Source organism: Apaloderma vittatum, unplaced genomic scaffold (assembly GCF_000703405.1).
Source record: "Apaloderma vittatum isolate BGI_N311 unplaced genomic scaffold, ASM70340v1 scaffold12407, whole genome shotgun sequence".
Lineage (NCBI taxonomy): Eukaryota > Metazoa > Chordata > Aves > Trogoniformes > Trogonidae > Apaloderma > Apaloderma vittatum.
The window spans coordinates 55,778-68,757 of record NW_009726772.1 but is presented as its reverse complement, the minus strand read 5'-3'; the positions used below and the strand labels follow the sequence as shown (position 1 = coordinate 68,757).

General features: G+C 45.9%; 1 protein-coding gene across 1 annotated transcript in view; it reads left to right on the top strand.

The window, feature by feature from the left end:
• Positions 1–1,236, top strand: part of VGLL1 (vestigial-like family member 1) — a 4,840-nt gene extending 3,604 nt beyond the window's left edge. The window contains exons 3-4 of the mRNA XM_009873413.1: positions 476–532; positions 1,196–1,236. Of these exons, the coding sequence (XP_009871715.1) occupies positions 476–532; positions 1,196–1,236 (98 nt within the window). The remainder of the gene's footprint in view (positions 1–475; positions 533–1,195) is intronic.
• The last annotated feature ends 11,744 nt before the right edge of the window (positions 1,237–12,980 follow it).

Below are 12,980 nucleotides of genomic sequence, written 5' to 3'. Positions count from 1 at the left end.
GGGAAAGAAATTGAAATGGAAATGAAACAACTTGATGCTCCCCAGCTATTGCCAGTTAAAGTTTTTTCTTTCGGCATGTTTACAGGGCCTCTCTGAGGATTCGGGGAGCCTCGAACACCACGTGTGTAACACTGCACATAGGCTTATCAAACAACCCAAAAAGAACAGATAAGAGATAACTGGTCTAATGTTCACAGGGAGTCTTTGGCAAGCCCCTAGGATGTTTGCATCTAATCTGGCTGTTTCTTGGCTCTGTTATATATACTTTTCCTCGCTCTGTGTCATATTTAAGAACAGCTGATATTTATATTTATGGAAGTGTATATTTCTGTGCCAGACAGTACAGAGCTCCTCAGCACCTGTGCTATACGCTGGGCTGCAAAAGCACAAAGTTTCTTTAGGAATTATTGCCTACTTTTAGCTCTGTGTTGAACCTGCTCATCTCCAGTATTTTTTTTTATTTTTTTTTTTTAAGAGAGGAAAGCAAGTTCTTACAGCTCAGAAAATCCCAGTGTAAGCCATGCCACTGCAGGTGAGTAACAAAACCAGCAGTTTGGGAATTAAAACTCACCTGTGAAAGAGAGCTGCCTTGCTTATGCACACAGAATTAAAGATGCTTCCTTGGTTGCTTCTAGACTGTGTTTCAGAAGCTTGCTTTTCCACCATGATCTACACACCCCCTCCCTTAGCTAAGTTAACAGAGAAGAGGGAAAACCTTCCGCTCAAATGAGATATGTGATTTTCTAACACAACCTAACTTCATTTTCGTAGTTATACCATCAGCCTGCCACAATGTCCGTTTTGCACTGGCTGCCCACTGTTCAGCTCTCAGAAAGACAGGGCACCCCTTACTTTGTCTGTCAAGCACCCAGCTTCAGACCAAGGTCCCTGTTGAGCCTGTGCGCCAGCATAACTGTAGTTATCACCACCAAACCCACCACGCTGCTAGGAGATTGGTACTAAGAAATTATTCCCCAAGTATTCAGGCCTCCATATTTTTATTAGTCTCTTGGGACTGTGTCATCCCCTGATGTTGGTTCTTTGATGTGCAACATTTTGGGGATGCTTTGGATGGTCATTCTGGTTATTCTTGTAAGGGCCCTCTTGCATCAGACCCAAAGGTACAATTTTGTTTGCTGGAAGAGATTGCATGGACTGTGCTGTTTGACTGTCCTGATACTGCTGTGTCTTTCAGGTATTCAGATTCACGACAGAAGACGAGATTTGTACTTTTAGCGACGGGATGTTTCTACTTTGTACTGAAAGAGAAAGTTCTTGCTGTGAACTTTTATTATTTGCAACTGTGAATCAAGAAGGAATGAACTGCAGCTATTCTGTGCTTTTTCTCTCAGAAGAATACATGTACTATTTACTATATGGGGAATGAAAATTAATCTTTTTCTATTCAGTAAATAATTCCTAATAGCTATGGTATTAAACCTGACAGTATGTTTGTTGTGAAGAAATATTGTTTACTTAAGGCTTTTCATGTAGCCCTTTTGAAAGGACTCTTAGCACTTTTTAATCTTCCTGTATTTATTCACGTACCATCTCTTGATAAGAAGCACAATTCTTATCAGTGCAGCTGATTATTGATAAGTGCAGGGATGCAGTTAGCATAAATTCAGTGCTGCAGCTTCTCCATGTTCATTTAAGTAGTCTTAGATCATGGGCAAAAGCCACAGGTCAGCAAAGCACATTATCATATTTGTGTTTTGGAAGTACAGTAATGTGTAACCATACTTGCAATTCGCAGGGACATTCTTCAGAAACTATATAATGCACACATGCCTGGAGGCTTTTTGCCTTCTCATAACGTGTAATCATCCTCCAGAAAACAGTGAACTAACACTAGATCTGTGAGGAAATCTGGATCCTCATTGGGCACGATTAAAATACCATCGAGCAAAAAGCTGGGGGTGGGAACGGTCTGTTTCCCCAGCCTCTCGGCAGGGACAATAGGTTCTTTTTCTAAACAAACCCTGTGGGGCTGAGTTTTTAATTATTGAGCTTGAAGGGCTTGGCCACCTCAACAAGCAAAGTCACTCCCTTCATGGTGGTGGTCTTGATCCTCCGCCAGGCAGCAGAAGCGACACCGTGAGCTCTGCATCACATCCTGCCTCACTTCACCGCTCGCCCTTGGCAAATATGTTTGTCGAAGCTACTGTGAGTAAATCCTCATGTGACCGGCGTTTAGGTTTTTGTATGTAATCCCTGCAAGAAGAGAGGCTGCTTCGCCTTCGTTGTAAATCCTAAGCATAAAGACTTGAGTTTATGTTTTTCCTTCTTTGGTAGCTATACATTAATTTAATATAAAGAAGCATGATTAACTTTTTCTGACAGCTCTGTGTAATTGCTTAAGGAAATCTGACCTTTGAGATTGTAGAGCTTGTCACTTTGTAGGACAAATCCTTAGCTGCAATATCTGTTTGTGGCTCTGTTTACACCAGATGTCTGCGCTGCCACTGGTCTCCTTCAGTTACAACACCCTGTGTAATTTGATAAACAATTTGAGTTCAGCAACTTTAGATATATATGGCACTGATTTAAAAGGAAAAATTTTTTAAATCCCGGGTTGTATTTTACAAGTTTAGTCTCACATATACATGAGATAGATCAACCTGAGATCATATGTGATGGAAACTATTTTAACTGAAGTAGTAAAAGGTAGACCAGCATCCTGTCTCCCTGTAGATGAGCACTGAAAAATCACTCATTTTTAGTATTTCTACAAAGTTGCCTTTCTTCTCTCTTCATGTTTAGGAATACCTCTCCAAGTAGTTATCTTTTGTCATTCCAAATCACGTAATTCCCTGATTTTTAAGGCTATGGAATAATAATAATCTGACTTCATCCATGGGCTGAAGCAAAGATTTCCAGTGTGATTTCTGAAGATTTCCAGTGATATTATTTCTTAAAAATAATGAAATATTCTGACATCCCTCCTAAAGGAAAACGCTTAAATAATTTCTCTCTAAGGTCTGAATAGACGTATAATAGTATATCTAAGTGCTCTTAAAATCTAGTGGTGCTTGGAACAGTTTGGTCCTGTGCATGTCACAGCTGGAAATACTCAAGGTGACTTGCAAAGCCCGTGCCTCTCATGAGTCAGCCAAGCAGGGTTGAACAGTGCAGGGGAAAAAAACCCAAACAAACATGTTTTTAAATACGTATCACTTATAGCAAGGACACAAGGCATCAGTGATTCTGCCTTAACAGGGTCATGCTCTGAGCCAGCAGCAAGGTTTGGCAACGCTGCATGTTCACTGTCCAGCTGTGGGGCAGACCTGGGGAAAGGCAGCCCCAGGGTCCCGGACCCCCCTTCCAGCGCTGTGAGCCGTGGGACTGGGCTCCGCTCTGGGCAGGCGGGTGCTCAATCTCTTTGCAGCGGTTACAAAAACCGTGATCTTGGGGCTGGGGAAGAGAGGATCTACTGCTTCAGCATTTTGTCTTATACCATCGCAGCAACGTGCAGGAGCGTGTGCCTGGGTCTGTAGGCATCTTGTTTTGCTTCTGCAATAAACACAGTCAACCCATCAGTGTAATTTGCCTTTAATGGTTTAGTATAAATAGAAGTTTGAACATTTCAGAGCGATTCCCTACAGTATGTAGGCTTTTATATATGCACGCATGAAAATATATATATGCATATTTATATTCCTTTAAAATATTGTTTGTCCAGAGTGGAGCATTTCTTGCTTTTTGACTCAGGTTAGCGCTGCCTTCCCGATGCTGCCATCCTGCCGTCATGCTCCGGCAATGGCGTCTTCATTCCCATTCCATGCGTGTGCTCTTTTGCTCAGGACTTGGCAGAAGGCGCACAGCGTTCAGCAGCTGCCATCTGGTACTTCCCACGGTTATTTTCGGTTCCTCCTCTGAATGCAGAAATCACGGCAGTGACGGCAGGAGAGGGGATGCGGGATGTACCCGTTTCAACACCTTCCAGCTCCCCAAACCCTAACACACCTCTGCAGAGGCCCCTCCGAAGGACAGAAGAACAAATGTGGGCTGGGTGTTACGTTATCTGGTCTTCCCTAGTGGGAAGACACTGCTTGCCTTCGTTTGGGTACCATTTTTAAAGCTCTAGTCCAGGAATTACTTCTTTGCAGGGATGGGGTTTTTTCCTGTCTTTTTCTGATGGGCAGATGAGACGCAAATTTTATGCTCTGTGGACTCTGTTCAGAGATTAATGCAGAGAAAAATACTCAAGTGTTTGACACCACGCCTGGGAGGAGTCTGGAGCTTTTTTTTAATAAGCCACAGGAGCTGTTGTTTGTTTTTTCACCATGCATGTCCCAGGACACTGGCATTTTCTTCCACGTGCCTCACTCTTGCAGGCACCTTGCTCTGCCTTCTCGCGCCGAAGGGCCCTGGTCCAGCTCCTCCTCTGATGGTCAGATAAACCTGGTGCGTAGCTGGGTCAGCAGAGCTGGCTTAGCTACTCCACCCCATTTTAGTCACGCATTAGTAGTGTTAAAAATAGTCCCAGACTGCAGTGACAAACAAGAGAGATTCTTTTGCTATTAAAGAAAAACCTGAAGGTTAAATAAATAAAAATAAAGAGGGCAGGAATGTTACTGAGTGACTCAGCCACAATTTATACGGCCTCTTCTGGGCCTTCGTTGTCTCTCTTCCCCATCAGCCTAGCTTTTATAACTGAGCCAGCCTAGTTCTGAAATGTCCCAGAAACATGAATGGAGGTGCAACAGTATATTGGCATCTATGCTATTCCGAATTTTGGATTAACAGCTCAAACAAATTGTCCTGCGTGCTCTTGAGCTGGAGGTGGCAGCGCTTTGCTGGAGGAGCTTGGCTGCCCCAGGGGCCACCGGGAGAGGGGTGGCTGTCCCCAGCCCAGGGGACTATCAACTCACAGTGATGCTAACAGCGATGTCACCTGGGAAAAATAGTCATAGTTGGTGGCCTCACCCTGGAGGTGATTTCCCTCATCCCTTTCAGAGAAGGGAACCCAAGCTGCCATTGCTTTCATTTTTGCTGAGGTATCAATTAATTTGCCCCATCACAGGTGAGTAAGGGACAGCTCGTGTAGCCACACAGCGTGTAGCCTTTGGTAAACACTCACTCATCACTGGCGTTTTTGACCGTCTTGTGGTTTTTAAGCCTCTTTTCTGGCAGGGTCTGCCGAGCAGGACAATCCTGTTCCTGGTGAGGGGCTCAGTCACACAGCAAGCCCAAGATCTGGCCAGAGCACATCGGCACTGGTGAATCTGCAGTTGTCTGAACTAAAACTAAAGGTGTGATCCATGTCCTGCAGCATTATGCAGAGGTCAGGAAACAGGAGTGATATCTGCAAGTGTTCAAACTCCTTTTTTTTCTTTTTTCTTTTTCTGTGAAGAATAGTCTCCAATGTCATTCATGTGGAAAAGTTCTCCAAACTTTGAAGTAAACAAGCAGTTTGGGGTAAGAGAAGAGTGAATTCATGGCATCCTTCCCTCACAGCACAGAGAGCAAAAGCACAGGCACGAAAGAGCTTGTCCCTGGCCAGAGAGGCTGTCACCCGCACTTGTGAATGTGACGGCTCCTTGTTCCTGGGTGCATGAGGTCCCAGATGCCCCCAGGTAAGTGGCAGCCAAGCCCAGCCCTTTCTGGCCCTTTCTGGTGGGCTGACTCTGCCCTCGCAGGCTGGGTTCCTGGGGCCTTCCAGGCTGGTGCTGCTGCCAGCAGCTGCCCCAGCCGGAGCTGCCATAAGGACGGTGCCGGAGCCAAACCCACCTGCCCCACCGGTGCCTCTGCTCAGAGCAAAGTGCTCTGCCAGCCTTCCCCAAAGCTGGGGCCAGCAAAAATCCCCCTTAAGTTTGGGGGGTTTTGTGTGGGGAGGTGTTTGTGTTTGGAGTTTTTTTCCCCTTTGAGGAGGTTTATGAGTAAGGGACCACATCACAGGTGAAGGCAAACCTGAAATAACTGGAAGAGTCCATTTCCCAGGAAAGGTGAAGCCTTGCTGCACTGCAATCTACCACCCGGCATTGTTTTCCTCTACTGTCTGCCTTTAAAACGCTGCATGTATCAGGCTCGGGGCTCAAATCCACCAAAACCTTGGTACCCTCCTCTGAGTTACCGTGTATCATTACACTTGGAGGTTTTCATCAGGGAACTGGTGCAAACTGGTGGGTTTGGTGCCTTGGTTGGTGGGAGGAGGATGCTCTCCTTGTTTCAGTATCACACGTGGTGTCAGAGAGCTGCGAGTTGCCGCTCTGGCAATATTGCTGCGCAAACAGCTCGGCTGTGGCCGTGCCACAGAGATCACAATTTCTTTGCTGAGGGGGTGCAAAGGTGACTGAGGGCTGGAAAGTCAGTGGCTGGGCTGCATCCTGGGGCCATGGGCTCTCTGGGCTAGCTCAGAGGATGCTTTTTTGGGTGGCTGAACCCATAACAGAGCTGGCTGACCCAAATGTGGTGTTTCCCAAAACACAGTCCAGCAAGAGTCCCCCAGGTCCCCTCTGAGCCACTGTGACCCCAGCCAAGCTGATCAGCACCCACGCTGCTGGGTCACACTGTCCTCACAGCCTGGTTTCTCAGCAGGGGTTGAGCTGGGTGCAGCACCTCCCACAAGCAAGGCTGGCCCCACAAAGCCCTTGCACCCTGGAAAAGTGTCTAGTTCCCCAACCTGCATCTTTACTTCTATACCCCCATCTACCATCATTGCCCCAGCCTGGGCTTTTCAGACTCTGAGTTTGAGTCTGAGCAGAGCAATTTGTGTTTTCCCCATCTCTCTCTCCACATGGCGAACGTTAGGTATAGCACAGGGCTATATAAATATTATCAAGCAGTATTTCATACTGAAATACAGCAGTATTTCATCTCCTGCTTGCTACCTTTCCATCTGAGGTAGGGATAAAGTAACAGGTCTCTCCCACAATCAAAATAAAAAGTTTCTATGCTCACATTAGCTCCCAATACTGTAGTTTTACCGAAGAGAAGTGTCACTTTAGGTAAATCCTTCTGCCACATGAAAAAACAAATTGAGCGGATGGAAGGAAACGGAATGTACTGAATACCCAAAGGGCATCTCTGGTAACTGAGCACAGCCTGAAATAATCCTGTACCGGTTGCCAGTCTCGCACTGTTTCCCCATGTCTGGACGGCTGTGAGAGGCTCCATCAGCAGCAGGGAAGCATCCCTGCATGCATGGGCTTCATCTCTTACCCCCTACTTGTAGGTTCAGAGATGACCCACGTCTTCCAAACACCACTAAGGGATGTGGTCAAGGGACAACGCTTTGGCCTTACAAATTAGTCCTTTCTTTGTCTTTAAGGAAAAGCCTTGAAAGTCTGTTTATCTCAGAGTTTTGAGGAAACCATCCAGCTACTGGCCCAGCAGAGCAGCCCCCATGTCTGGCTGGGTTTGGTGGTGGCTCTGGAAACCAGGAGCTCTGGATTTGCAGAGGTTGTAAAGCGGTGTGGGCTAGTGCAGAAAAGCCAGGTTCTCAGGAGGGCAGGGAGGAAAGATGCTGCTTCTTGGGAACTATCCAAGTATCATCAACACTCAAGTGTGTGCTGGATAAATGATATTTAACAAAAGTCACCATGTGCAGCTCACCAATGTGAGGAACGTTGTGTGCAGTCTGGGTACTGTACTCAAATCACTTCAGAGAAAAACACAAGGGCTAATTAAAAATGATGGGCAATTAGGAAAGTCCTCCAGCTGGACTTTTTCATGCATAAAGGAGGTGGGGTTTTTTGAGGTAGAACAAGTAGACTTTAAGGAAAATCTCTTGGCTTTAGTCAAGCTGTCGCATAACTAAGACATTTAAGATGTGTGATACTATCTGTTTGTCGGTGCTGGATTTGTGCCATGTTTTAAGAAAAGATTAGCCTCAAAATACTCTCTCCACTACCTAAGGTTGCATCAGTGACTGCTGATTGCAAGTGTGCAAAGAGCAGCCAGGCGTTGTTCTGCTTGCGAGTCATAGAGATACTGTACTAGAACAACAGCATCAAGGACCGCGCTGTGGATACACAGCACCCGACGTCTCTGCACAGCACTAAGGTGAGTGATTTATTCCAAGTAAAAGGGCTGGGGCAGGAGGTGTTTCCACCCTGCTCCATGCAGGATCTAAGCACCCTCTCACTGACCTCTGCCTTTGCCGACAGAGCATGAAGTGATTGCTCAACTCCTGCCCTGGGCCATATGGACTGTTTTTCTGGGCTTGTCCAAATATTCAGGAATGGAAGCAGAGTTGCACCGTTTGTTCCATCTCTTGCAAAAAAAAAGATAATATTAGAGGATTCAGTTTATTAGGTGGGTTTCAGGACCTAAATCCATATGCATCATCTGTAATGTGGCATATGGAACAGAGCAGGTCAACAGGGCTCCTTTGCTGCCCAAGCAAGGGCTGAGCTGCCAGCAGCGCATGACTAAAGCTTGCCCGGGCAGGGCTGGAGGACGACCTAAGTCTGATGAGGAGATTTTGAGGTCTGTCATTGAAAACGCGCTCTTTAGAGACCGCTTGTCCCTCAGGAACACCCATGGGAGGGTGTGACAGTGGGGAAGGTCAGGAGGCAAAGCCACGCTGGAGCTCGCAGCCACAGGCAGGCAGCAAGGGTGCTCATATGAGGCGTCCCTGTGTGACATCCTCCCAAAGGCACAAGCAGTGACCCCCATCGCTGCACGGAAAGCCATTGCCTGCCCACCGGCTGTGTAGTATCCCAGAATGTAGTGTTGTGAGGTTTTTATTACTTTTCCTTGCTTACACAGGAAAGCAGCCTGGAGATACTGGTGAAAAATAACAGTTTGGGAAACAAAACAGCACTGGCACCGCCCGGGCTGCAGCAGGCTGCCAGGCTGGTCTTATTCTAGGCAGATTTCCCACACTGACACGCTGTAGGGCACAAAACAACCATATAACAGTGACTAATGCGGACTGCTGCCTGTTTCCATGCAGGAACATTTAGGAAGAGAGGGTTCTCTCTCCTTGTGTGGGAAAAATGCTTTCTGTGGCTTTGCAAACAGGGGAGCACGGGAACCCAGAGCCAGGTTTATTCCCCTGCTCATATCCATCCCCCCTGTTGCTTACACATAGTTGCAACATGCACAGAAGTTTGCTTTAATGCAGACTGAATAAACAAGAATCTTCTGGCCTGATTCTGGCTTTTATGCTTGTGAGGACAGCTGCAAACTTCCCGCGTACAGCGGGGCATCGAGGGTTTAAAGCTGTGGCAGTCCTGCCCGTGCCTCTGACTTTGTTTATGTCAGTAAGAGCAGAAATGTTGCACATCTCTGCAGGCACGACCAAAGGAAAAAAATTAGTGCATCTAGTCAATCTGTCTCAGTCTGAGAAGTTCTGGGATTGTGTTCTGAGTCTTTTTTAGCACTCTTGAAAGGAGAGAGAAATCTGTAATTAAGTCAATACATATGTAAACGAGCATCTGCCACAGAACTAGTTTAACTTCTTTGCACTAAACATGTATTTCTGTTGATGTGTTATTTATGACATATTCTTTGTATATAAAGATGTTATTAAATTAGATTTTGGCTTGATTTAAGCAATTAAATGAGTCAAATAATTCTGTACATTTGAAGGATTTTTTTTTTAAGCTGTTACGTTGGCTCTCGATGTGTGTTCTTGAGACTGCCTCTCAGCTGACAGCTACTTTTATGATTATTCAGAAGTAGGTTTGGGTAAATCATGCAGCTGATTAACTGTCAGCGGTTGGGTTTTCATTGATCAGATGTGTCTGGATATAAAAGTAAGAGCCCTTCTTGCAAGACTGTCTGGATTTGGTTTGTTTCTGTACTTCTATGAGATTCCCTCTGAAACCTCTGTCAAAGCAATGGCTTCAGTAACTTCAGTCTCTTCGGTGGCTGTAAACTCAAGTAACTCTATTTCAGTCATCTGGTATACAGTAAAAATACTGAGCCTAAAGTCTTTATGGCATGAAAGAAGGTATTGTTATTTCCCATGTAGGAAATGAGTCTAGTCTTGCATTTCCTGAACGCTCAGTGCTGCCATTCACTCCATGGATAAACACAATCCATTATTCTTTGTTTCTTCTCAAGGCCTGGTTCAGAGCTCAGATGTGCCTAATTCTCTCTTCAAAAAAAATAAATATATTCCTAGCTGATCTCTCTGGAGAAAAAAAAGAAAAAGTCACATTACTGCCTGTGTTCACTCATTCTGCAGTGGCACTCCACAGTCTGCAGGGTTTGCGCACTGGATTTGGGTGCTGCTTGTGTGCGGGTGGCAGGGTCAGAAGATGAGCATCTCTTCTTCCTGAGGTATATATTGGTTTCTTCCTAAATTGGGAAATCCAGCTGTGTCAGTATGGCTCAGTCAGGAAGGATGCTTCATCTCGCCTTGTTAGGTAGATATTTCGGCCACAGCAGATTTTCAGCATCTACACGTAGTCCCCTGTGTTGCTGGGTGATGTGAATGCTGCATCTCTCTTCCCTTTTGCAGGATATTTCTCTTTATCTCCTGTGAGGGTCTCCTGCAAGGGTTACCTCCAGCTGCTTTTGTATTTTATAGCACTTGGAGATGATTAGTGCTATTAGCAGTAATTTGCATGCCCGAGAATATGCAATGGGCTTACACATATGCAATAAAGTTTGCCCCTGATTTGTGGGTGGATTCATCATGCTTGTATTGGATACATAGTGACAAATGCCATGTCATTAATCTAGTATGGTAATTCCAGGAGGCTACATCAGGATGAGACCCATCTGCTGTATAGATGCCCAAAATGAAAAGATTCCAAAGACTTTAATATTTGTCACGTTCTACTGCTGCAGCAGTCTTTTGAACATTACATTTGCTGTACAGACAGCAAAAGAGACAAGAATAAGACATGAATTGAAGCAAGGAGAAAGAGTATTTTTGCCTGATGCTGACACAAGAAGATATTTGGAAAAACCACCCGCAATGCCCAGTGGAAGAGGGATAATGGAAAAGTGATGCAGCCTCCAGGAGCAGTGTTTTGCATCTGCCTTAGTATTCAAAAGGAGGCAGTGACAAACCACATGCACGCTGGCTTTTCTTCCAAAGGTCCTGGATCCCACAGATCCCGCAGCTTCCCAGGGAGCCATGCTGTGTCCCAGAGCTGCCGTCAAGTGACACAGTGTGGGAAACAAGCTTCCCACTGGGTTTAGCTTGAAGAAGTGCTGCATTAACTGTATCACATCAGTAAAAGCAGGGAGTTCCCACTGCTAGGGAAATGAAGAACTGTAGAGCAGCTCAGCAAGGATCAGATGGGTGGAAGAAGTGAAAACACAGGTTTCTGCTGCAGTGTATGACCAAACCGCCGTACGCCCAGCTCGGGGATGCTGTGAGGGACAGGAGTACTCACAGGTCTCTCCTAAATGGAGCTTTCTGGATGCAGCCACCAATGTAGGAAGTTACAAACAAACTTTGATGGACACAATGTGGTTCTTTAATTTCCTTGGTTATCAGCTTGGAGGTGGGCACTGGCTCTTTGTTCTTAATGTAGGATGGTTTTTATGGCTGATGTCTCCTGAGCTGGACTTGTCTGGAGTCATAATCCAGCCTTCAACCCTTGCCATCGTGTGTTCTGAACATCATGAAGACTCATCCCACATCTTCAAGCATCATGTGTGGGAACTAAAACTGCCAGTTAATGCACTGCCAATCCAGGTGAGAATTTTTGCCCTGTCACCACCAAACCCTGTAGGGACACAGCAATTCAGGAGTCATGTCTGCTGAGTGCTTCCTTGGTCTTAATTATGTCCAGATTTGCTGAGCATTGGGGCTTGGTGTTCATACTGGATTGATGTATGAAATGCTCAAGGGCTCTTCATTAATTGTGTATGTTAATATCCCCAGCTATGTAATTTCAAGAGTATTTCATTCCCATGCAGAGCTCTGGTCTTTTTCCTACCTAAGGCATAATTTTATGAATCACTCGCCGGCACCTTGCCACCCAGCAGGAGCCACTACATTGCAAGGGATTGTAGTGGTGGCTGTTAGGCAAGGAATTTCCTCCTCCTTCTGGGAAGGAGGAGAATGTTGACCCATCCCATGAACACCGGTTATCCACAGACTATGAGGAGAACACAGGAGCAGAGGCTTCAGATGCCCTTCGATCCTCCAAGCCATGTTGTTGGTCTGTGTGAGGAGGGGTAGACAAGTCCCTGTCTGTGTGAAGAGGTTGTAACTTGTCCTTATAAGCAGCCAGAGACGGATTTCTCAGGGTTTTTAGAAATCTACCTAAAGGAAGGAATCGGTCGCTGAGAGCTCTTTGATGTCATCCCTATTTTGACCTGGAAAAGTGTCCCTGCATCGAGGTGGGCAACATGTCTGGAGCTGGCGTGGCTCCATGATGTGTGAGCCCGGTCAGGTTTTGGCTTGTACACCTCAGTGTACACACAGCCTTGACCGTGACCATCTCCTGTGTGTAGAGATGGTTTCAGCTCAAGATCCCATGGCATGGCTGAGGGAACTCACATGTCAATGTGTCTGGGTGGACTCCTCATTCTTCAGAGAGTAGTGCAACTTGCTTCTTCACTTCAGTGGGGGCTTCTAATAAAAAAAAAAGCTAGTTATTTTAGGAGGTTTGTAGAAGGAACATAACACAGGCGTTGTGGTGCTGTCTGTGGTTACCCAGCTTCCCCTCTGCCAGATTCCATGCGTGGTAGTGCCTTTGTCCATGACCAAAGAGAACCTGGAGAACCAGGTCTGTATTTCAGCAGGGAAAGTTGTTGGCAGCTCCTGAAATGGGCTAAAAGGACATAGTCATATGTAAGAGATGTCCCTTGTCTACTCTTAATCAGATACAGCCTTTCCATATGATTCTTTACAGGCACTGCGAACCTCAAGCTCCATCCTCCTTGGAGAATCTTGTCCATCCTTGCCATGCAGGGAGGAAAGATTGCTTTACCTCTTCTCCCTTGGAGCTCAGGTATGTGAAGGAAGATCAAATGAGAGCTCTGGATTTGTACTGAAATCCCTGCAGGATTATTTGAAGACTGGGGCTCATGCTTAGAGACCTGGATCGTGTGCTTCTACC